At 36.8% G+C, this 24,264-nt stretch overlaps 1 protein-coding gene across 2 annotated transcripts in view; it reads right to left on the reverse strand.

The window, feature by feature from the left end:
- Nucleotides 1–22,648, reverse strand: part of ST18 (ST18 C2H2C-type zinc finger transcription factor) — a 169,536-nt gene extending 146,888 nt beyond the window's left edge. The window contains exons 1-2 of one of the 2 annotated variants that reach the window (XM_064706090.1): nucleotides 22,406–22,648; nucleotides 21,978–22,108 (exon numbers count right to left, since the gene is read on the reverse strand). Coding sequence is in view for 1 of the 2 variants with exons in the window: in XM_064706087.1 (XP_064562157.1) it covers nucleotides 21,978–22,113; nucleotides 22,406–22,444 (175 nt within the window). In the remaining variant the exon portion in view is untranslated. Of the gene's footprint in view, nucleotides 1–21,977; nucleotides 22,114–22,405 lie in introns of both variants that reach the window. The other variant, XM_064706087.1, reaches the window with a different exon arrangement.
- Nucleotides 22,649–24,264: the final 1,616 nt, after the last annotated feature.

Raw genomic sequence — 24,264 nt, forward strand, 5'->3', positions numbered from 1 at the left:
AGTATTAAAGTAAAATCTACTCATGTCTCTTCCAGCCAGTTCTTCCCTCACTCAAGAATTCCTTATTAATCCCTATTTTTCTCAGTGTAACCCATGATTACCCATAGCTCTCTGAAGTCTAGACAAACCAGACTTTTATTTCTTTTAAAAATAACAAAAAATTCTTACCTGAGATTGATTTAACATGACCTATGAGCCCTTTGTTTTATGCTGTTTACTTCCATCTTTTTCCTATTGTCAACATTTTCTAAATTTTTTTCTGATGAGGTCACAGTTATAAATCCAAATTTGTCTGTTCCTTATTTTTTTCTTGTCTTAAATGTAGCTAGAATTCGTATTACTCCACAATTTTATGGTGGAGACACTCATATTTCTTAACGCTTTCTGTCTGATTGTTATTTATATTCCAATATTTTGGGAAGGGCACAATCTTTTTGTCTCCCATCTCCTTCACATACACATACAATAAGCTTAGTGAGATTTGCTTTAGTAAGCCTGCCTTTACTTTTGTACTTAGTATTGGTCCCATTAATAGTGAAACAGATATAATTTGGATCTGTTTTGGGTTTGAGATAATTTTAAGCACATCTGACTTCTACATGTACTGTTAAGAAATTAAGAATCTTCTTTCTAAAGAAAAGATACAGGTTGATTTTTCCTTCCTTTATCTCACCAATTGCTATTCAACAAAGTACAGGATTGTTTCTTGTTTTCTCCTTTCCCCATTTTTTATAGTTTTCTGTTTAAGATAAATGCTTTTTAAAAATTCTTTGTTAAGTACAGACTTTGAGTGCAATCATCTTGGACTGGAGTGTGGATTCCAGGGAGTTTTTGCACCTCTGACTGAGAAAACTTTCATTTCTTTAAAACTTGACTTCCCAAACTCTTAATTCCAGTTGATGTCTCCTAATTTCTTCAAGTATTCTCTTTTTAATTGAAAACATGTACACAGTAAGACTAAACTAAAATTTCAAGGTTTATTCCAAATTTCAGAATAGTTATTTTGAAAGTTTATGGTTTTAATGTTTAATATATATGATTGAAAAATACATTTGCTGTAACCTTCCATTTACAAGAAATTGGAAGTATAGATAGTATGGGTTTTTTTCTACTGCATCTTTCCACAAGAACTTCTTGAGAGGAGTATCTTGTTGTCACAGCTGACTCATAACGAACACAGGTGTGTTTTGTCTTTGACTCAGAGTCAGTCACAGATGCCGTAGAAATGAAAATCTTTCAGTTGCAACTTGATCTAATAAAATACAATTACAGTACCATCAGCAGGGAGAAATCTCCCACACAGCCTGGTGAGCACCCTGGGGGGAATGTTTGTGGTATGGTGCACAGTAAATTAACCACTAAGCACCCATTAATGCTAATGAGAGCGCCATGGTTAATTTCCTGAGCACTGTGCTGAAAAGATACCTGTAGGTATTGGTTTTAAGCCTGTCTACTGTCCATTTAGTCTAATAAAATGTACTGTAAAAAGTGAGCCAACCATCTAATTCAAGTATTAATTCTGCCCTTACAGTATAACTTCACAAAGCAAGTTAATCAATCTGCTAAAGAAAATAAGGCCAATGCAGATTAAAAGGAGACACTTTTCAAATATAGAACAAATATATTTGCATACAAAATGCAAATCAAGTATGCAAAAGGAAGGTCAAAATATACTTTAAGATTGTGATCAAAGACCTCCTGTCCTGACCTAATAGCTGTAGTCATCAAACACAAGGCAGCAAAGATGCTGCCTGAGTCTGTCATTTGTATTTTTACTGTTAATTCCATTTCAGTGGTGAAAGCCACATAGCTGAAGGCTCTCTTTTCTTTTGAACCATATTTTGAATGTTTGTACTTCAAGATATATGACAAATTTTAAGCAGAAGTTGCAGCTGTTGCATCCTTAATGATGCATTTCCAACTCATGCTACTGCAGCCATCTCTGATTTCACCAGCATTAGCTAAGTTGTCCATAAGATGAGACAATTCTATTAAGCTACAGGATCAGATCTCAAGGAAATGTTTTGTAATTTCATTAAAAGGAGATATAATTTTTCTTGCCATGCATTGGTCAGGACATGTAGGACACCAGTCCTACAAACCCTTACAATTTAAATAGCTTTAAATTAATAAAAAATTAAACACATTTTAAAATATCTTACTTAGGTATAGAAAAATGCTGATTGTGTTTATCTTCGTACAAGGGCCATGTGACTGTAGTACTTTTGCCAGCTTGCCCTCATCTGTCCATTATTAAGCTGCAGTTCTTTAATCCTTAGTGCTGATCGTACAAGCATAGAAACCTTGAAATGTGATGCTTCTTTCCATGGACAATTCTACCACTGCTGAACACTTAAGGTAATTTGGAGCTGGCACTCCCATCCTTTAGCTCCTAGAAAATTTTATGTCAGAGAAAGAGAGAAGGCAGGTTTTTAACATCTTAACATCTTTTCTATTTTATTCTGCATTTCTGCAGTAACATAGATTACAAACAGACTGGTTTTGTTTTCCTTCAGCTCATCATTTTAGATATCACATCTTTAATATCTAAGGTTCTCTCAGTGCAGGAAAGAAGAGATATGGAATCATCAGCAATTGTCCAATTTACAAGCAAATCCATAAATTTTATTATTTATTTCTTATAGTGTTGCACTACTCAGTAATCAGAAACACTGTGCAGGCAGAGGCAGAGTATAAATGAAGAGCCCCCCTCAAAAACTGACAAGATAACCTCAACATATATAGCCAAGTGAAAGGCTTTTGTTAGAGGCTTTGGCATACCTTCACTAGTGGGCTTCAGCTATTATACACAGCATTTAGTTCTCACTGAAACTGTGAGAGTTCTGCAGCCTGCACAAAGTCAGGAGTAAAAATACCAAAGGGCCAGACTCATCCAGATATAAACTTGGACAATCAAGTCCCCACCTCAAAGCAGTTTCATCTAATTATGTTTAAATGTGCTTAACACTGTACAATATCTCTGTTAGGTATGAAGTAGAGATGCTATTTCTATGTCATGTTGGTGCACAGGTTTTGTCAGGGAGAGAGTTCATTTACTTCATAGCTGGAAGGAGGCTGTGTTTTGGATTTGTACTGAGAACAGCGTTGGTGACACAGGGGTGTTTTCATTATTATTGTGCAGTTTTCGTTATTTGCTGCTTCTCATCCCACCCCACCAGCAAATGGGCTGGGGGCGCACAAGAACTTGGGAGGGGACACAGCTGACCCCGACTGACCAAATATACACCCCACACCTTGTGGCATCATGCTCAGCATACAGAATTGGGAGAAAAAAAAGAAGTAAGAGAATGGGCATTCGAGCCTTGGCATTGTGTTCCCAAGTCGCTGTTACACATAATGGAGCCCAGCTTTCCCAGCTAAACACTTTTCTGTTGATGGGAAGGGTCAAATTAATTCTTTCTTTTGCTTTTCCTAAGGATGTGTCTTTTATTTTACTTATTCCACCATCTTTAACTCAGCCAGTGGGTTTTCTCACTTTTACTGTTCTTATTCTTTCCCCAGTTCCATTTGAGGGAAGTAAATGAATGGCTGTGTGAGGCTTAGCTGCAAGTTGGAGTCAAACTATGCTAGTGAGATATACAATTAATATAATCTCAAGTCCCAAAGAGGCCTTTAGCATGTATTTGGAGGTGCCCTATTTTTGAAAACTCACAGTAAAAAATCCTGCAATGAGAATGTAAGCTCTTGATTGCCGGTGTCGTCTCCAAAAGGCTTTTTGAAAGGCTTACTGGCTAGCAGCTGTTCATGGAATGAACCATCATGGTTTCATGCACATAAAGAATCCTTAGACTTCACATTAATGTCACCCCTTTTAAACTCAGTCATGCTATTCAGTTTCTCTAATGTGCAGACTTAGGGAAGCATACAAACCTACAGGTCTTTCTGTCATGGTAGAAGAAACATATATACAGATATTGAGCATGCAATTCTCCTTACCAGTTCCACCCTCTGCCCCCTGTCATGTCTCTACTCAAGCTATTTCAATTGCAAATGAATATTTGCTGAACAATTGCCTACTGAAATGCTGTCTTGAGACACCTTTACCTATGCTACTGTCTAATTGCTTTCAAAATTTTCAGTTAGGTTATCTTCACTTTTTTTCAGTGTTCCCTCTGCCATATTTTTTCTCATACCCGCTTTTTAGTAAATCAAGCATAAATCAGCCAATTTTCCTTCCCTTAAGAGTGCACAGAGCAGTTCCAGAATCTTACTTCAACTTGTCTTAAAATGATTTAAATTAGGAATTCAAGGCAATCAACAATCAAGGAATTCAGGCTTTACTAACTTTACCTTTAAAACACTCCAAGAAGTGTTCATCAGATTTTTGCTTTCAGATCAAAGTGATAGAGCACACAAAGCATTTCAGCTACAATAATGCAAAGGTGCCCTCTGGGAAAAAGAGCCTAGATTTTCTATGTTAATGCTCATCCATTCTCTAGATTATATTGCAAAGCAAAAATTCAGAATGTTAGTCACACTTCAGGTTTCTCACACCAGGTTAGATTTTTCCATGCCTGCATGAAGCAAATGTCAGTTATATACCTAATCCACATGTAAAGCTGATTCTCTAAATTTGCAATAACAAGTATATGTGATCAAATAGATTTCTATGAGAAAAAACACCAAGAAAAGTCAGTGTTTCTTTTCTGAAGCCCTGTCTGCTTCTCAAAATTCTCCAGACCTGTAAAATTGAAGTATAACTATTTTAATAAAATACAGTAAAGAGATATGGAAACACAACATTGTGAAACAGATAAATTTGGGTGAAAGGAGTAAACTATAGATTATTCTTCCTAAAGCAATCTATTTCCAGAATTCTCTATAAAGATACAAAATAGTTTAGAATTTCCAGAAGAATAAAAGGCAAAATTAAGATGCAGCAATTCTTCTGCAGGAGACATAAACTCAGTGAAGGCTTGACTATTTCTTCATGCTATGCTATTTGATAGCAAAATGAAAAAAAATAAAATGCTGGCACTTCAGACTGGCAGTGTAGCTATCCATTTAAAACCCTGTATCAGATTACCAATACCATGTGATGTCTTATATAAAGCTGGATAACATTCATGATCAGTTTGTATCCAGTACAAAGCTCCTCATAAATAAATAGGGCTAGAGGCATGTTTTGATGGCAGAGGGCATCTTACTGCTCTGTTCTTATTGAAAGATGGCCCTGGTTTAGTAAAGATATGTTTTGTTGGCAAAAAGTCTGCTATCATCTGGTTAAGTGGAAGGATGTTCAGACATGAAGCTGAAGCAAACATTTAAGCTTAATCTTGAAGGCAAGTGATTTACTTTGTAGCATTTCAAGGCTATTTATTTTACAGTACAGCAGCTTGTTTGCCTGGAATCAGTGTGACTCACAAAATCTTGTTAAAATGCAATATTAGGAGGAGGAAAGAGAAAAATACGAAAAAAAGAAAAGGGAGAAGAAACAGAGTAAGAGTTAGGAGTTAGAAATATAAGTAGAAAAAGAAATAAGGATTTAAACAAAGAGAATGTTAGAGAATGAGAATATATCCAGTAAACATACATTTAACTTTATATTTCATTTGAACCCTTTATCAGAGCCCTTGCTTACTCTGGCCGGCAGTTTCTCTTGCAAATAGCTTCATAAGCATCAGTGGGAAAATTTCTGAGAATTACTGCATTTTTATGTCACTTAGAACTGGACTATTGAATCTTTCAGATGATAATTAACAGAAAAGACTACAGAGTATTCAGAAGGAATATATATATTCTATAAACTCAAATATCAGAGTACCAAAAATATATACTAGGATTAACCACTGAGAACTTAGAATTAATGGGTCTTTTAATATATTTGGATTTATTCCACACACAAACACACAAATATTATTTTGCTTGCTATTTCACCCATTATTTTTCTATAGCAAAGTTGATTAATTAACGGAAATTCTGTCTTCGTTCATCCCTTCCCTCCTGTTCCCCCCAAGTACACCTCTTTTTTTTACACTAACATAGGAAAAACATAGTGCAGCTACTATTTTAAATGGAAAAAACTATTAATTTGTGAAGATACTCGTTAACATAAATATAAGCAGTCAGTGCTTGTATTTATGTTAACGAGTCAAAGCAGATCTTTTATCAAAGCTTTGAGCTATTAGGTCCCACACTGACTTGATCAGCTACCTTTTTTATATTACACAAACATGCCTAGTTGTTTATCTACCAGTTTAGGCTATCAATACCATTTTGTGAGGACACTTTCTCTGAATGTGCTAGATCCTCATAAAATTTGTCAGTAATGTTATAAAGAGTCTAACTTTGATATCAACTTCGGTTAAGGAGACATTAGTTAGTAATTTATTCTCAAATTAAGATTTCTGATAATATGTACATGCATCAATAACCACCTTAAAAGTTATCTCATTTGAAAGATATGTTGCATTTCAGATTTCTATGTTGATATTAGATGTTAGGAGACATTTTCAACACGAACTGAGCACCTCACTAGTCTCTCACATTTTCCTTGTCTTAGCTTTTTCTAGGTAAGAGTTTTGCTGTGTAAATGGCTAGCTGTTGCAACACAGAGAGTCAGTGACAGAGTACATGAGTGCTGAGGATCAGTTTTTGCATTTTCAGCAACCAAAGAGGGTGACAGGATCCTTAAAAGGGGCTCCTGTGAGGTAAAAGTCAGAGATGCATCTGCCACTGCAAGTCAATGGCCAACAGCCATCATCTCTTCATCATTTGTATGTAGATGTGACAACCTCCATCTATCTCTGTTGCTTGAGCCGAAGCAAGCACAGGATTTAGGGAAAACATGCAAGGTAGATGGAAGAGACCTGTAAAAGGCCTGTAAAAAGGATGAATTTCTCTCTCATCCTCACTGACTGCAGTCTTAGCTGGTGGAATGGAAATACAAGTAACAGACAGAAGAAAAAGATTGAGAGCAGACAGGGGGACAAATGAAATGATCTCACACAGAATCCATTGCTAGCCATGTCAGTCTCAGTCACATGCAGAAGTTGTGATGTGAGGTTCACATCTGGGGCTGTCAGACATGGGAAAAACTACTTTTCCTAGCACTGAACACTACCACAAGGACAGATTTTTAAGTAAGTTGATGGCTGCTTACTGGCTTTTCCTAAGGAAATTCATCACACTCTATGAGTCCCTATACAGAGAAACAAAAAATTCCAAAAGATTGGAATCACAGTCTCCCACTCCACTTTATTCAACATTTGAACCCCACACAACTAGGGAAGAAACATAGGAGGGTTGTATGTGCACCGAGTCCTTCCAATTTTTTTAGGCAGGACCTGATGATAGCTAACACAATGAGAAAGAGAATCAATGAAAACTTGAGGTCTTTATGCAAAAAAAGACCTGTAATTAAAACAAGAGAATACTGTACAAATCTCTCACAAAAGCTTTCCACAAATTTTTCATTTTGTCTCTTAACATTTGTTATTCCAGTATTTGCAGTTTTGACATTTATTTTTTTATTTTTTCAAATAATTTTCTTATGATTTGGATGTTTTTTATACATTGTCATTTGTATATATCAGTCTACAGGGAAAAAAAATGGAAAAAAGTATTACTTCTAAAATAAAAAAAAGGGCACAAATCACATTGTATTGGCCTCTTTACTCATAAATGAAATACAATTTTTTCCTTCTGTTTCAACTAGGAGCAGTTATTCAGAATTTAAGTATGTTTCCTGAGAGCACAGAGTGAGAATAACTTCTAAAATAAAGCAGCTGCAGCCATATTATATATTTGTAAAACAAACCCTTTGAGCTTTACTCTGACTATCACATTTGATTAATTTATCACCACATCCTTTTATCTAGTGTTCAACATTGGAGAAATTCTTTGATTTTGTAAGGAGCAGATATGAAGAATGATTCAATTGCATCAAAATGAGATCAGGTTGCTCCTAACATCTAGATATAAAGCATCAGAAATGTATTAACACTAAAAATAACTTGCAAAGACAGACCCTCATAATGGAATTAAAAAGTATGTGCAGACATACTAGAAAAGGAAATTGGTGGAGGAGCAAAAAGCTGCAGATCTGCCATCAGTCAATGCTCAGAACCCCTCCAGGAGGTGCCAAGTGTGGCTCACAGTAACCTGGCCATGCGACCTTCTGAAATCACATGTGATCTAGCAGCAATAACTGGTGTTTCAGCGGACAAAAGAAGCAGCTGGTTTCCTTAATAGATCTTACAATAACAATATCAGTGGAATCCCTCAGCAGATTAAGAGGTGAGGAGATTGGTCTTTCTGAAAAACAGACTTGAACACCCTAGAGACATCAGGACAAAGTGGCCTGATCCATTGGTCAGCACCTGGAGAGCCAAGGATGGGGAAAGCCAGTCTGTCTGCCTGCAGATGACCACAGCCTCCTGTCTCATGTCCCCAGAGACATGCAGGCAGCTATTGGCCAGTTTAAAAGTTCTGCAATGCTCTATAGACTTACAGTTCCTCTAAGAGAAGTATGAATTCAGTCAAGCCAAATAAGGCAGACTCTGTAATGTCCAGAGTAATGAAAAATCCCCTTGGTTGTGCTCATTTCAGATGCAACCTTGCAGATGCCAGGGTGGGAGAGGGCAATCTGGAATATTGGCTTGGCTGGTAATCAGGTACTGTCTAGAGAGGGGATAAGATGATGATGACCCACAAGGGAGGGCCATCACATAACACTTGTCTCTACCATGCCTCACAGTTGAGAGATTTAGGCTGCATATCCTTGATAGGCATAACCTTGCTATTATGTGCTTCCAGCAGCTCAGTCCCCAGGCTCTTCCGTGATTAACTGAATAATTCCATTTGCAGGACATGATACCTAGCTCCACAGTTCTGGGGCACAGTGTGTTACTGGCGCTGAAGTTAGGATAATCACAGCTCAATGGTCATGTAGCTTGTCTACATCATGACACAACCCCTCAGGTCATTATTTGCAGAGGGCTCAAATCAGAAACTCAAACACTGCAATAATCTTAAAGCTAATCTTATCACATAACCAACAGACTTTAGGGGAAGAAGATTACTGCTCTGTTCTGGAAAACTTGGATAATATCTCTATTGTTGTCCTGAATTTTCTCTATGAATTCTATAAAGCAAAAGAAAGAAAAGCAAATAAAAAAATAAACACTCAGTAATATCCTGTCTCCTCTGTGATATACCACTGTAGCAGCCTCTGCTCCCACCTTAAAATTTATATATTGTCTTTTACAAATAAGGAGATTCTGCAGCTTTTACAGTACTTTTGAGAAGATACTTCATCCTCACACTGACTGGCAGCAGAGAAAAGCAACTTAGAAAATGGTTTTTTCATGGAGTAGGTGAGCAATAATCTATGAGAAACAAATTGTGATACTGCCACAGCCAACACATGGAAAAAATCAGAATCATCACACTGCTAATTCAAATTGAAGGGTATTAAACAGGATTTGCTACAACTAGCTTGCACATTTTTTAGACTGTATTCTTCAAAATATTCCTCCAAGATGCGCAACTAATAGGCTAAATTGATGAAACCCTTCCAGATATCACAACAAGAAACAAATATAAATTGCTTGAGGTATGAAAGACAATTGTAAAACATACTGCCATGAGATTTTCAAATTTCAACAATGTGTTTTAATTTTAAATTTAGGGTTGCCTATATGAAGTTTCACCATTGCAGTTTGTGTACCTGATCTTCAAAAGTTCTAATTGTTAAACAGCATCAAAGATGAATGAAAAAGGCAGATATACAAAGCTCACATGAGTATTTCTATATGGACTTCTACACACTTTCTTCTCAAGGCCAAGATCAAAGTATTATATTCTGGATATATGTTTGATAGTTTGAGTTCTTACTACAAAATAGAAATTTAAATGGCTGAATGAAAAATAAATTCCTTCTTCCTAGTCACGAATATGCCATCGTAATATTTTTGTTTTTACTATACAGCTTTATTTCAATAATATAAAGAAACCTTTTCTAGACATGAAACTGCTACTGATAATAGCTTGTTTATGAAGTGATGAATTCTCTCTCATAGGTCTTCATTTTCATCCTGCAGAAATCTGATTGGCTGATATCACAACAGAAACTATCCCTGTTATGGCAGACGTATGATGCAGAATGTGTTTCCTTTTCTCATGACCATGATAATATGAGCCATAATGCATAATCTTGCTATGCAATATAGGAAGATATGTAGATAATCTCTTTCTGCATTGAGAGTTCACAGAGGCATGGTTACTTTCTGTAGAAATATTTTACAAAGCCTTTTTTAACAGTTAGGATATATATGTTAAAAAATTATACTTTTAGAACAGGATGAGTTTGATTCTTAATTGTCTTCTTGAAATTTGCCACTAATTTAATGTGACTACATCTAAACTATGAGATTAATTTCATGTTTTTCTGTAGCAGGCCCAAAAATTTTAGAGACGCAACCTCTTGGTTTTATGAGATAAAAGATTGATAATGAATTGTTCTTCGTTTTCGTGATATCAGCTCTGTGGTTGTTAGGTTCAAAAATAACTTGAAAAATTGCAAGTGCCCAAGTGTTGCTTTTGTTTTGCTGTTTAGATCCAGAAGGCAACACTTCTTGTTCAATAGTAGTCCATCCTTTTTTCCAGATCACACAGTGCCGATGAAGTCAGCAGGGATGGGATGAGGCACCCAGCACCGGGCTGCAGGCCATGAGTCAGCCACCAGCTCCTCAGCCAAGGCTGTGTTTATTGCACTCTCTTCTACAGGGGCCACTGCCTCACTGGGGACAACTTCTGCTTCCAGTAGAACAGCAGCTCAGGTAATGAGAGGTCACATTTTTCAGTAGGAATGCTTCTCCTGTTTTTATCAAGCATCTTGATACTAGCAAACAAAGCTAGCAAGCTTGTTCCAAAATGAAGCTTGCAGGCTGAGAGGAGAGGAAGAGCATTTACAATATGGAATTGATCCATTTTAAGCGTTCTAGTTGGCAAATGTGTTAGAGAAAAAAAAAATCAGAGTCTGCAATAGATATCTGGCATGAATCAGAAACAATATTTTGTAGGTGGGCCCAGCACAAAGCAAGGTCCATTAGGCTCAAAGGACACTGCAACAGAACAATGGAAGCAGACAGGAAGTCTGCACTAATAAATATGCCCATTGGGCCAGTGCCACTGCCTAGCATGGCATAGATACATACAGAAGGATTATACACTAAATGGTGCAAGCACAGTCCAGTCCATCTGTCATAAACATTAAGTCCAAAGGCCACAGGTGCAGATGGCACTAAAAAGTAAAAATTACACCCAGACAGAGACCACTTCATGTAATATGGAGAAGAAAAAAACCATCCAGCAAAACTAAACAAAACAAAACCAAAAAAATTCCACTGATTTGTTTCCAATCAATAAATGTTCTCAGAATGTCCTTGGCAACCTCTGCTTCTTCCTTTCCCGCTGTCATTGTACATGCATAACATACATTTTATTTCACAAAAGTACTTTGAGCATTCAGGATCATTTTTTATTCAGTTAAGTAGATTAACCAGATATTTTGGCAAAAGGTGAATAATTTAAAGTAGTATTCAGTCCCTCATTCTGGTATGTTGAGAAGAGAATGTATTTTGCCTTTGGAGAGGGAATGTTAGACTCCAGGTATATTTTGCTTGAGGAATGTTCCCATAATAAAAAGCTTAATAAAAAGGAGGACAATGTGCTTCTCTCCCTCATAGTCCAGATAAACAGAAAGGAAAGTTGCCTATGTCAGAACTCTAAAGAATAAAGAATTTCTGGTTTTTAATAATTTAAAATAAAACTTGCAGAGAACATTGATTTCTCATACTGAAGTATCTTCAATACATATGCTATGTATCTGTAGATCATGTACATAAAGGTGGGCAAACACCACAGAACACAATGTATTACAGTAACATTTAATTCATCATAATTTTCTCCTTTTACAATCACCACAGGCAAGTAGCAAAATTTCCAGAGCTAAATGAGAACAGACCACCCAAAAACGGTACTAAAAACTCTTCCTCTGAGTGAAGGAAATCTTCACAATAAGCTCAGGTTCTTCAAGATTTTGTCTTTATATACCAAATTAACTGCATTGCGAACCTGTGGAAGACAGAATTTCAAGTTTCTCCTTTTTCAGCCATACTTTGAGGCAGCTGTAGAACTTGTACAAGCACTGGTCAATTTGTCAGCTGATTAAAGGACGGATGCCAATTCTATAGCAGGACTTACAAAAGAGTTTTAAAATTGGAACAAAATGCTTATATCTTTGATGGGGTTTTAACAAAGTGTTTAACAAAGAAACAAATGCCATCTAAGAATATAATCATCTTCCAACTGTATAATCCCACTGAAATTCCTGCTGGAAACCCCAGTGTTGTTTCAGAAAGAGAAATATTTTCATTGATACTAGACTCTTGAACTTTTTCTTGCTACAAGAACAAACCTTATCTTTCAATTTTAATCAGCATTGGCCATTGTGCCTTATTCACTTTGCTAATGAAATCTGACCTCTATAAATCAATGGAAGAAACCCTGATGTCTTTGCAACAGCAATGTCTATAAGATTGCATAAGCAGATGTACAGGATGTGATGCCTTTTCCCTTCCTTCTGGACAGAGTTTGTGTCACTGGGCAGCAGACATGGTAATCACAGAAATGATTATGCATGCTGTTTCTTTCTTGTACTTGCAGCCAAGTACTGTAAAGATCTAATAATACAGAAATGAATTGACTGAATGCAATTTCCAAAACATCATATATTTAAAAAAAAAAACCCAAGTTGTATAGTTTTTAATTTTTAAGAGGTGCATACCTATTAAGCGTGTGTTTGAGTATGGTCTTTACAAGACATAAAAATGGGCAGCGTCAATGTCATTTTCCTAAAGTCTTAAATTTAAATAATTTAGGAAAGAGGTTTTTGTTTTCTTTTTTAAATCAAAAAGTGTGAACAGTGACTTGTTTCTTCATGTAATATCAGAGGATTGTATTATTTAAGTTTTGCCTTACAGATGTGGTGGGATCCAATGTCTCATAACCAGAGCACATTCCCATTTAATTCCCATTTAACAGCTGACTACCCAAAGTTATCTGGCTTTACCATGGATTAGAACTAGGGACTTTTCCAGTATCCAGTTTCTAAGTGTTTATTCCCACACTGATGCTGCAATGACAGCTGAGCCTACAGCTACTCCTACTTGTTCTGTTCTCCCTGTCCTCAGTGACCAGGAATGGCAAGAAAAAATTTCCTGTCTCACTGATAATGAGATGTAAATGTGAGCAGATGAGACCTCACACTGCCATATTTTAAGTCAGACAATTCTCCAATTGCATACAAGAACTAATAAATGTGATGCCATAGCCAGCCTTCCAACAAGGCTTATTTATCACAGCCACTGTGGTGACATCTACTCACACAATATTAGAGTCCTCATTTCCTACTGGCTCGGAACTTAGGCAGAGTTTACTCCCATTTCCATTCATACACTGTAACTCCCAAGTAGTTCTGGCAGATGGGTTCTTGTGCCAGGATGCGTGGAAAGAGCCTGAAGAGGTTTCAACCATACATCACCAGCGCCCATGCCCTTATCTCCTCATTTCCCTTTGTGCACCTAGACAGCAATAACCAAGGGTGATGATATTGGTGTTGGGGCTCAGGAAAGCAACAAGGCTGCTTCCACCTGGAGTTAAATCAACTGAACAAAACATGCTGAAACTATTCGTGCAAAGTAAATTAAAAAAATTAATGCAAGATTATAAATGGAGAAGCCGATAAGCTCTATAGATAGTGCAGTGAAGAATGGGTGGATTTCACAGGATTTCACAGGCATTGAGAGACAGTCATATGGTCAGACTTCACAGACCATAAGAGGACCACTTCTGGTGAGTGCAGTTATGCCAGGTCAACAGTGCCCAGGAAAATGCAGCAGAAATTCCATGCAAGGCCATGAGCGCACTAGAAATGGTTTCAGAAATACTGACCTAGCAAAGTGATACAGCAAATTAGGATCAGTGGGGGGAAAAAAATTGGGACAGGCTGTTTTTTGGGAGGAGGTTGAAGCAGGAAATAGTTAACCAGAGAGGTGAAAAAGAACATCTGAAAATATTTTTTAGAAATTATGCAAGTCCTGTGAGCAGGACTACCAGAGCTGCCTGCTGGGTAGTCCTGCATTTGATGAGCCCAGCCTGAGTCAGGTCTAAAAATCAAACTTGTAAACAGGCAATGCAAATATCAAACCTGCTTCTGCAATAAGGAGGAAGCGATCTGGGCTGAGGTATTTTTCTTGGCCTAAAAGGACAACATCTGGACAGGACAGATTGAACATTCTGGCACATCTCCAGGACTGATTACATTGGTGTCTTCCCAGCCACTTCCTAATATCTTTCACAGCATAAATCCCTACAGTAAAAGATTGATTACAATGTAGTCTACATTCCCAAGTAGAGTATTTTCTAACAATGACCCAAGAGGCTTCGTTTCTTTCCTTCTGCTTTTAGCTCCCAGTCCTCACTGTTAGTCATGTTGATTTGGCATAAGGAAAAGGTAGACTTAAAGATCACTCTCTTTGTTCTACTGTTTTCACTTCCAAGCGAAAATACATCAGATTTCTCTTGATTTCCTTTATGCAGTTCTTTCTTCCTCAGCAAAAATATTCACATAAAATTTCAGGGAAAAAGAACAAAACAGAGGATAAGCACCATCAAATCAAACCAAGGCACAGCTCAAAATCCATAGCCATCTCTTCCTTATCAAAAGCACTCACCACCCTGGGCAAAAAGCTGGACTCTGGTAATTTCCAACATTCCAGGAATAACAGCAAGAACTACTCTGCAGGAAGAATCCTCCAGCAAACACAGGAGGTTCACAGATCTGAATAAGCCCTAAAATGCCAAATGTTTTCTACTTTTCTTTACTGTCTATGTGAAAGCAATACTTTACCTTTATAAATTAGTAAACTACTACTTAACAATTACTGCCTAACATGAGGGTAATCTCTTGCAATGTTTGGTGTTTCATTAGAGCTGCTTAGCAGCCCAAGCACACCTGATGAATATGAATGGTGGCAGGAGGCACTACGCACTTACGAGGAAAACATTATTTCAGAAGTTGCCACAGGGTTATTTTCTCAGGATTGCTCTGCCTAAAAATGTTTTATTTTTACCTGCAGGCTTCTCTTTTCTAGACTAAATATGCTCTGCTTTTGCAGAGCTTCTTCACAGCACATATGCTGCTGCCTCCAACCATCTTCATAGTTCCCTGCTGAACTTGCTCCAGTTGGTCAACTTCTGCCCTGAATGGAGGTACCCAGAACTGGATGCAGTGTTCTACATGTGGCCTAATTAGTACCAAGTATAAGGCAATCACAACTTTCTTTGATCTACTGGTAGTCTGCTGTTGACACAGCCCACTGCTTTTTCTTTTCATCACCGTCCACACAAAATGTTTAACCCACTGTCCACCAAGACACTGAGGAAGTTAAGGAACTAGGGTGGGCTTCTGGACAGTCACCTAAGGAACTCAGATAAAAAGATGGAGTATGAGCCATTAGCCCCTGGAATTCAATGATCCATCTGTTTTCTACTCGTGTACCTGTCCTTCCATATAGTCCACAAATACGTTGCATCAATATTACAATGTTGTGGGAGGTTGTGTTAAAAAACCTGCCAAAGTCAAAGCAGATGCTATCCCCTGCTCCCCTTAAACATTAATCAAGTTAACCCTGTCATCCCATTGCAAATGCTACTGTTTTGGTTAAGAATTAAAATCCATGCTACTCCAGATCACTTTTTCATAAAAGAACATGATATAATCATACAATGCATAAATATTCATATTCTCTGTGGTCATCTTTACCACCAAAATTAAGCTGCCAGAAAATCTTTACTCATATATTTTCTCTGAAGTAGCATAAATCTGCTAGCAAAATGGAATATCTGTGACACATGCAATCACATGATTAACACTTCTAGAGGAGCACTACTAATAAAATTATTACCAGAAAAATAGAAAAAATATTTCTGTGAGTCAAGTTCATGGGAAATGTGTTTCAGTTTCATGCTGTTTAAAGCTGCAGATAGTATTTTTTCAGACTTTGATCCATATTTCATCTAATTTTAATGAAGGGTTTTTTTAAGTTTAACTCCTTAATTCCTGGAAAAAATAAAAGTCCATATTAACTTGTTGAGATCATAAAATATATTGATGAGCTCCTAAGTATAATTTCCCTGCAGAAATTTCATAACGTTTTATACGGATTCATACTTATATATCAATCTAAAATATGAATATATTGATAAAAATAGAATATAAAAAAAGAAAAAAGTTTTCAGAGGAGCACACTTCTTTTTCTGGACCAGCATGAAATCCCCAAAGAATAGTAAAATAATGTATTTAAATAGGAGCTATTTATTGTATTTTTACAGTGTTGGGAAAACCGAGTACGTAAAATTGAAACTGCGATGTGCCATCAAAATAAAAAAGGAAAAAGTAAACCATGGAAAAATAAAAAAAAAGAAAAAGTAAATGAACTTGTTGAATATTTTCTATTCTGTGAATCCTATTCTTAATAACTCCTTGAACTATATTGACTAATCACAAACATCCACTACAGAAGACTTTGATGTGTTACAGATTGTTGACAGAAATATTATTCTGTACAGTAGAGAAAAATATTGGATTCAGTGCTAAACATGACTTGTTAAAAACGTAAATATCTTTTGAAGTGATTTTGATTGTAAACATAAACATGAATATGTATTACAAAAACTGAATTCACACTTATTTTGTTTACAGTTACCAGTGTGAGTATTAAACCCTTCGAAATACATATGCAAAAGAGAAATAACAGAAATTTTTTAGAAAAGGGGAGTCATTTTCAGAATTTCTAGAAAGTCTTAATACTGCATATTCCTCAGATTTAATGTTGAGATCATACAGTTCCTTAGGTTTAGGTCACCAGAACCCATAAGTTGGTTGCTTTTTCTTTTCTTTTCTGTTCCCAGGGTGTGTAAGACACTCAAAACTTCTATCAGCTCTCTATGGATTTCAGTGTGAGTCAAAGAATACCAAGACTTTGCACTGGAGTCTAAAGTTTGTTCTTGAAAAATGAGAAATTGAAGAAATGATAAACAAAAGCCTAGTATTGACTTGAGATCCGCAGTGGAAAGGGCAGGTAACAAACTCCCGACAGTAATCCAGGATAAAGTGAAAAATACCCAAACCCAGCAACACTATCCAATCTAATATAATCAGGGGAAATCACAATTTCTGATTCTTAAAGCACATTAGGAATAAAGGTCTCTTCATGGATATGTTTCAGTAAAATGATAGAACCACCAAAAATTAAACTGTTATATTGACATTTTCTTGGGATATATGTCTACCTTTCCCAAAATCATACCAATTGCTTAGGCTGCCCATTTATTCATGAAATGAATGAAAAATCTATATTTTTTCCTCCCGATCAAATGTTTGAAATTAGGGTTTATTTGCCTATAATTATCATTCCAATTTATTGACTCTAATTTATTTATTTCACAATCTGCAGATTTATAACGTAATTACCAGCAAAGAGCCTGAATTTATTCAATTGTTGGTGCAAATGCCACAGTTTCCTTGTTTACATGAGGAGATTTTCACTACTGAGGCTGCCTTGGTCACTGATCACCACTGCCTGGATCAGTGCTATTCCCATCTGGACACAAGCTCACATATTTTTGATATGTGCCTAAACAGAATACAAAGATTTATAGCTGAATGACAGATACCTTCATTTCAGGTAGCATAAAGATACTGGTACACCTATATGCACTAAAAATAAAGAAACATATCCCTGAGTTAAACAAACATAAATGTGGTTATATAGTGGAAGGATAATTTAACTATGCATAGCTACTTTTCAGGGTAGAACTTCTAAAGAACAACAAAAAATATAGATCAAAGACACCAGAAGAGAAGGAAAAAAAACCACATGATGTTACTATACCTGTATGTATGAATGTAACACCACAACCAAGAAAATATCAAACACTGATCAATAAGAGACTGGGAACTTCAGTGATAACACAGACCTTCTGTTTCTTGGTCATGAACAGCTTGGCTGCAATCTTCTATCTTTGGTCAGGATGCAGATAAGAGCACCAAACTTTTAGTATAGATTTAAACTTGACTAAACTACACATTTTCAGCAATATTATTTTGGTCTCTGAATTTTGGGGGTTTGTATTAAATATGTTACGAAAAAAAAAAAAAAAAGAGACCAGATGATGAAATTTAACAAACAAACTTCATTGAAGCAAGAGTCCACTTGGACTTGTGGATTTCAACATCAAGTGCCTAAAAGCAAAACACTGAGTATTATAAATAATAGTTTAATTTCAACCACTGCACTACTTTTCAGGAAAGGCATTTGAAGAGGAGGTCTCCCTCCCAAAAATAACTAATGAAGAGAATCAGTTACTGCAATTGAGCACTTCCACTGTGGCTCAGTTAAATACAACTTCTCACAGTCTTTTTAACCAACAAAAAATGAGAGAGATATGTAAAATCCAATTGAAAAATATTGTTTATCAAAATGCTATGGACAACAGAAGACTGTGTGGGGAAAGAAGGTGGATTTCACTTTTGGATTCAAGACTACTTTTTCAAAACACAATCAAATCCAGGAGTGAAATCAGTACTTTAAGTTGTTTCTTCAGTTTTAAATAAGAACTGAATTGAGAGGAATTGAGTGCAAAGTTTTGGTAAAAATTTGGACTCAAACCGGAAATTGTCATTTGACATACCATCAGATTATTATGAAAGAAATGAGATTATCTCTAAGTTTCCTTTGCCACAAGGAAAAAAAACGACAAAGGAGAGCTGTAGAGCTTCTGGTCTCACCACTGATTCAAACTGTGAAGGAGCACTTCATTGGCTTTAGCAAATCCAGTACTTTATGCTGCATGTATAAAGGGAGATATTGACATGAAAACCCGGGGATGGGAAGACCTGTGTGTGATGTTACACAGAGGATTGCAGCAAAAACATATCACGGGTCAGATATGCAACAGCAGCTGATAACACCTCTCTCTCCTTCCCACCTCAATCTGTACTGCTGATATCTCCTACAGTTAACAGGGAATCCCGCCCCTTCAGTAATCCTCCCTTTAAAGCCCCTGGAGCTTCCTTCACACTCATGGCACACAGCACAAGCGCCTGTGAGGAAGGGTTGCAGAGTCTGGTTCCCATCACTTTTAAGAGCATGATAAAGCAAATGAAAAGAAAGTATAATTTTCAAAGGTGTTGGATTTTTTCCAATGCCTCCATAATCAATTTAAAGAAGCACATGAAAGGTAAGCAGAACAAGTGAAGAGGATTTTCAAGAATATTTACTCTTTGTGTGACTCTACTCTCTTTAAAGGTACAGGAAATTTCTCCCTAACATCATAGACAGCAGATGTAAATTGGTATCAGAATCAAAGTAGAGCATAACCCCTTTTATCTGGTGATAATCTTTTTTGCAATTCCTTGATATTCAACAAGCACAATTCAATAGCAAGCTACTTTTAAAAGTCCTTAGTTAAAGTGTAAGGAAATAGAATGGGGACAGGCAGGTTGCTCTTTCTAGATCCACAGAAAGCAGTTTGAACAGAAGCTTTTCAGAGAGAAGATTTTGCAGCTAATATATATTGAAGGATCTTTTCATGCACAGACTATAGGCAGTGATTCTTTTCCTTGCTTTAAATCACAAAAGGAAACCACGAGCAAACAATGGCTTTAAAAAGAGAAACAAAAGATAATTCAACTTTATACACAGTCTGCCTCCCCACAGCCCCCTGCATATCTATGTATACACATGAAGGAAAGGATTTTAAAACACCACATAACAATAACTATCCAAATTTTTACCAAAAATGAGAACAATTCTGTTGTTACTCTAACTTCAAATATTTGAAAACTTGTTCCCTAAAAATTATACTTTCTCCTACTTTTTTGTTGCTACTTAGCCATCAGCTAGATGTAGTTATCACTACAGTATATGTAATAAGTATTACATATGGTTTTTAATAATGATCCCACCAAATAAGGTTTCTAGCATCTGTTTGCTAGCTATAACACGCAACAAAATGTGTTTTGTTGCTTAAATTGACCTGTTTAAGCAGTGTAACATTATCATATTATCACAAGTATGTTTAATCTATGTTTTGAAGAGGATAAGAATATTGCCCATAAGCCACCGTAAGCCTTCGTCCCATTTTAAAGGAAAAGTTAAAGATCAAAAGTAGGGAGCATAAATACACAAAGCCTTGGCACTCTCCTTCCATTTCAGCACTCTGCACTGACCTCTACTGGTTTCTCCACTTTACGTTTCATCAGTATGAAACAATCTACTTTTATTGAAGTTTTGCACTCTTTTCCACAAATTCTGGGATTAAGTAAATTGCATCCCACCCTGCTAACTTCTCCCTGACTGAAGGTCATAAAAAGATCAAGATTGCACCTACTGGTGGCAGTTTACCTTTAGTGAATGAGACACTAGGAAAAGTCATTGGTTAAAAAACTGTCTCACAGTATATAGATGCAGCTGTAGGTGGATATTAAATCTGAAAACTCTATCTTAACACATTTATTACTAGTAATTTGTTCTATTTGTTTTTAATTGAACTGCTATTTCATGTCTCATGTGGTAATTAGATGTTTGCTTTATAAAATCTTGGTTTTTATTATAGAATTCCAAGCATCTGACCTATGATGATCAGAAGTACTACTGCAACACAAATACCAAAGTTGTGAATATAAATTTAACATCTTTAGTCATCCCCATTTGAAATAATTTTGCTTCACAGAACGTGCTTCTCTCTAGAAGGTTCTTCAGTACAAATATTTGCTTTAATTAGGGCAGACCTTGCAGCTTTTATAACCACACAGCAATGAATCAAAGTACAGTAGCAATATAAAAGTATCACTGTAAAAACTTTGCCAAACCAAAGCCATTACCCTGTCTTACTAGGAGGAGTGATGCACTCACCACATCTTTTATACAACCAAATGAAGTTCAAACTATCCATTTTTAACTGATCACAAGAAAAAACAAAGCCCTAGCCTTTTATGTGTTTTACAGTAAAAAGCAACTCCAGTTAGTCATAAGTAAGTGAGTAAAGTTTTCCATTCTCATTTACCAAAGAACACTTTCGTTGTCAGCAAAACCCAAAACTTTCCAATTTTAAAAGCATATTTTTCGATCTCTTTGTTATGAAATTCTTTAGGTATGAATAACAGTTTTACATATCATGAGAATTTCTTTTCCTCTCACCACTCCACCAGTGACTCAAAACAAACTTTTAAAATTTTTAAGTCACCCATACAGTCTGAAAAAACTCCCTTCAATTGCTGACCACAAAAAAAAAGAGAGTTTTGTTGTTCTGTTGATATAGATAGTAAAGAGGATCACATATTGTTAATTTCATTTCAGAATAGCAAGTTCCCTATTATACATGAAGCTATTTTTTGTAATAGTGTATTTCTCTTTCATTTTCCTTAAATACCTTTCTAGATCCTGAATGTAAACAAATCACTGAGATATTCAGCATGAATCTATAACATTTTATACTGTATAACTATCTGAATCTGACATCCTCTTTATTCTGGTTGGTTTTAAATCACGTTCTCCGACTTGTGGAACACTCATATTTCTCCCTTTTGCTGCAGCTGAATCTCGCACTGTTCCATCCTGTCAGTGCCAGGGAAGCCCTGGGGGAGCCTGGGGCAGGTGGGGCTCCCCAGCATCCCGGAGGTGCCGGTCCCCCTGCGCTGGCCAGCAGAGGGAGGAGAGGGGGAGCCCGCAGTGCCCGCAGAGCCCGGGGCACCGCATCCCCCTCTGCTCTGCCCCCGGGCACGGCGACAAGGGCAGCCCCAGCTCCACTGCCCGTGATGAAAACCCACTCCTGGTCCTGCCCGACTTGGTGACAAAGCCGCTGCTTTGTGTGGCTTTGCCTCTTACCTTCACCCAGGGGCTGAGGATGGGCGTCCGCAAGGTTGACGTGTGCCGGTCTTGCTGGGTTTGCCACCACTCCGATGCTCACGCTGCTGCTCCTAGGACTTGGATGAACAACTGGATCTGTTCTGCTAATTCTGTGCTGTGTTAGAAAGAAAACACTTTGATGCTCTAGAACTGGGCCTTTGCTCAATGAGCAAGTACATGATCGTTCTGAGATTTGCAGATCAGCCTCTTTTTCCACATGTGGGAAATTGAAAATCTCGTTAAGACTTCCTACAACTCATGAAGGAGTGAAAGACATTGATTTTCACTGAACAAGGTGTTGACTGCATCACCATGAAACCATCTTTCCAAAAGGCATTTTAAAGCAGTACTTTCGGTCAGCTCTGAGCAAAATATTCCACAACAGCCCCAATAACTTTTTTCCTTACCTCTGGTATCCCAGTGAGGTCACATTCTGTTAAAAACATCCTGTCAAGCTTGGTACAAAAGGGCTCCAAAGAATCAGAATGCAGAAGCTATGCAACTTGCTGACTAACTTTGCTCTGTGTTATTTACCAACCACACAAAGAAAATGCTGTCTATTCAAAACACAGTTCAAAACTCTCTTCACAGAAAGTGAGTGAACAAACAGTCCCATGTCCGACGCTGTAGTCACATCTCCCATGAGGCCCGGTGATCGCTCTGGGGCATGGGACGGAGTGACACCACCAGCAGTCACTACAAGGCACTTTTGTAAACAACTTGTGTGTGTGTGCAGAGAAGGAGGAGGAGGAGGCGGGTGTTACTCTTCCTCTGTCTTAACATTATGCCCTATTTGCTTTATCAGGTTGAAGCAGAACTTCAGTCTTGCTTAGTCTACTGAGTGCATTTGCTGCAGCCCTTGCACAGGATTTTCCTCATTATGACCTTTATTTTCTTCCAGAAGGGATCTAAAAGGAACATATGGAATTTGTGCAGGATCTAGATTTGGAACCCTGGAGCTCAGCTAAGTAGCAGAAGTTAACTCAGAATCTTCAAGACTCATCACAGAAACTGACAAACTCAGTTACTTTACTTCATGACCAGAAAAAAACGGTCTAAATATTATTAGACCAAAATGGTCTAAATATTATTTTAAATTTATCTATTCTTTTAAGTTCTTATCCCGCTAGTCACCCCAAAGCCACATCTTGGCAGAGAAGCAGAAATGTCTTTTTCAGCCCTGTTTAGGAAGAGAATTACCATACAGACCCAGCACTTCCAGCACTGACCACTGGCCTCCACTCACACCAAGCCAGTCCAGTATCTTTCCTTATACTTATAATAAATCACAAACAACTGTTTCCAGACTTGGAAGAATAAATAATTGTTCTCATTAATCCCTTTGGAATTTCAGTCTTTAACTGTCAGACCAGCACTGGAATCCTATTTTTGCCACACAATCCAAACCATCCTCACTTCTTATCTCCAAGATATGCCTTCCCATGCTTGATTTTTTTTCTTTAGCAGTTCTTTAGTAAATATTTTTTGATATATTTTCAAAGGTCTAAAAGACAGTATTATAAAACACCTGCAATATAGGTTTGTAAGAGGAAAACATGAGACATGGTGACATTATGTTATAAAGTAAACTCAAGTCAGAATTTTCTTTTATGGGGTCTTGATCAGCACTTTTAAAAACATTTATAGGTTTGTGACATAGGTTATTTCAAATCTATATTCCAGGAATAAGTATCATTCCAGGTATGACATGAAGTACATTCAACTGCTGATATTTTTCAATAGCTGAATGGTCCATGACAAATAATTGGATAGCAAAAATACAGCTTTTAAATTGTAAAGGTTTTCTAGAAATACATAAACCCTTAAGTTACCTAGATACATTTCATTCATGCGAACTTGAGAACACTGTCTCTAAAATACTTATGGTGAAAGATCTTACCAGTAAAATTGTCCAAGTAACTCAGGATTTTTAAAACAAATATGATTGCTTTCTCAGTATCCAACAATCAACCAGTTTTGGTTAGAGCTGTGCCTCGTCAAGCAGTACCATTCTCCAAAAGCAACTACTTACAAATATCAAGTGAGCCTCTACTTGTCCATAATAGCTGAAGATATCATACCAGTTGTTATTGCTTTTCTGTCAAGACTTTAAAAAACCAATAGGAAGTTTTCCGCTGATCTTTGGGAATTTTTTATATTTCAAGTTTACAGTATAAGTTCTCATCGCATTAAAATTAGTAATTTTCAATAGAAAAGTAGTCTTCCCCTTTCCCAATAACCTCAATTTTCCACTTAATTTTCCATA

Source organism: Zonotrichia leucophrys, chromosome 2 (genome assembly GCF_028769735.1).
Source record: "Zonotrichia leucophrys gambelii isolate GWCS_2022_RI chromosome 2, RI_Zleu_2.0, whole genome shotgun sequence".
Taxonomy (NCBI): Eukaryota; Metazoa; Chordata; class Aves; order Passeriformes; family Passerellidae; genus Zonotrichia; species Zonotrichia leucophrys.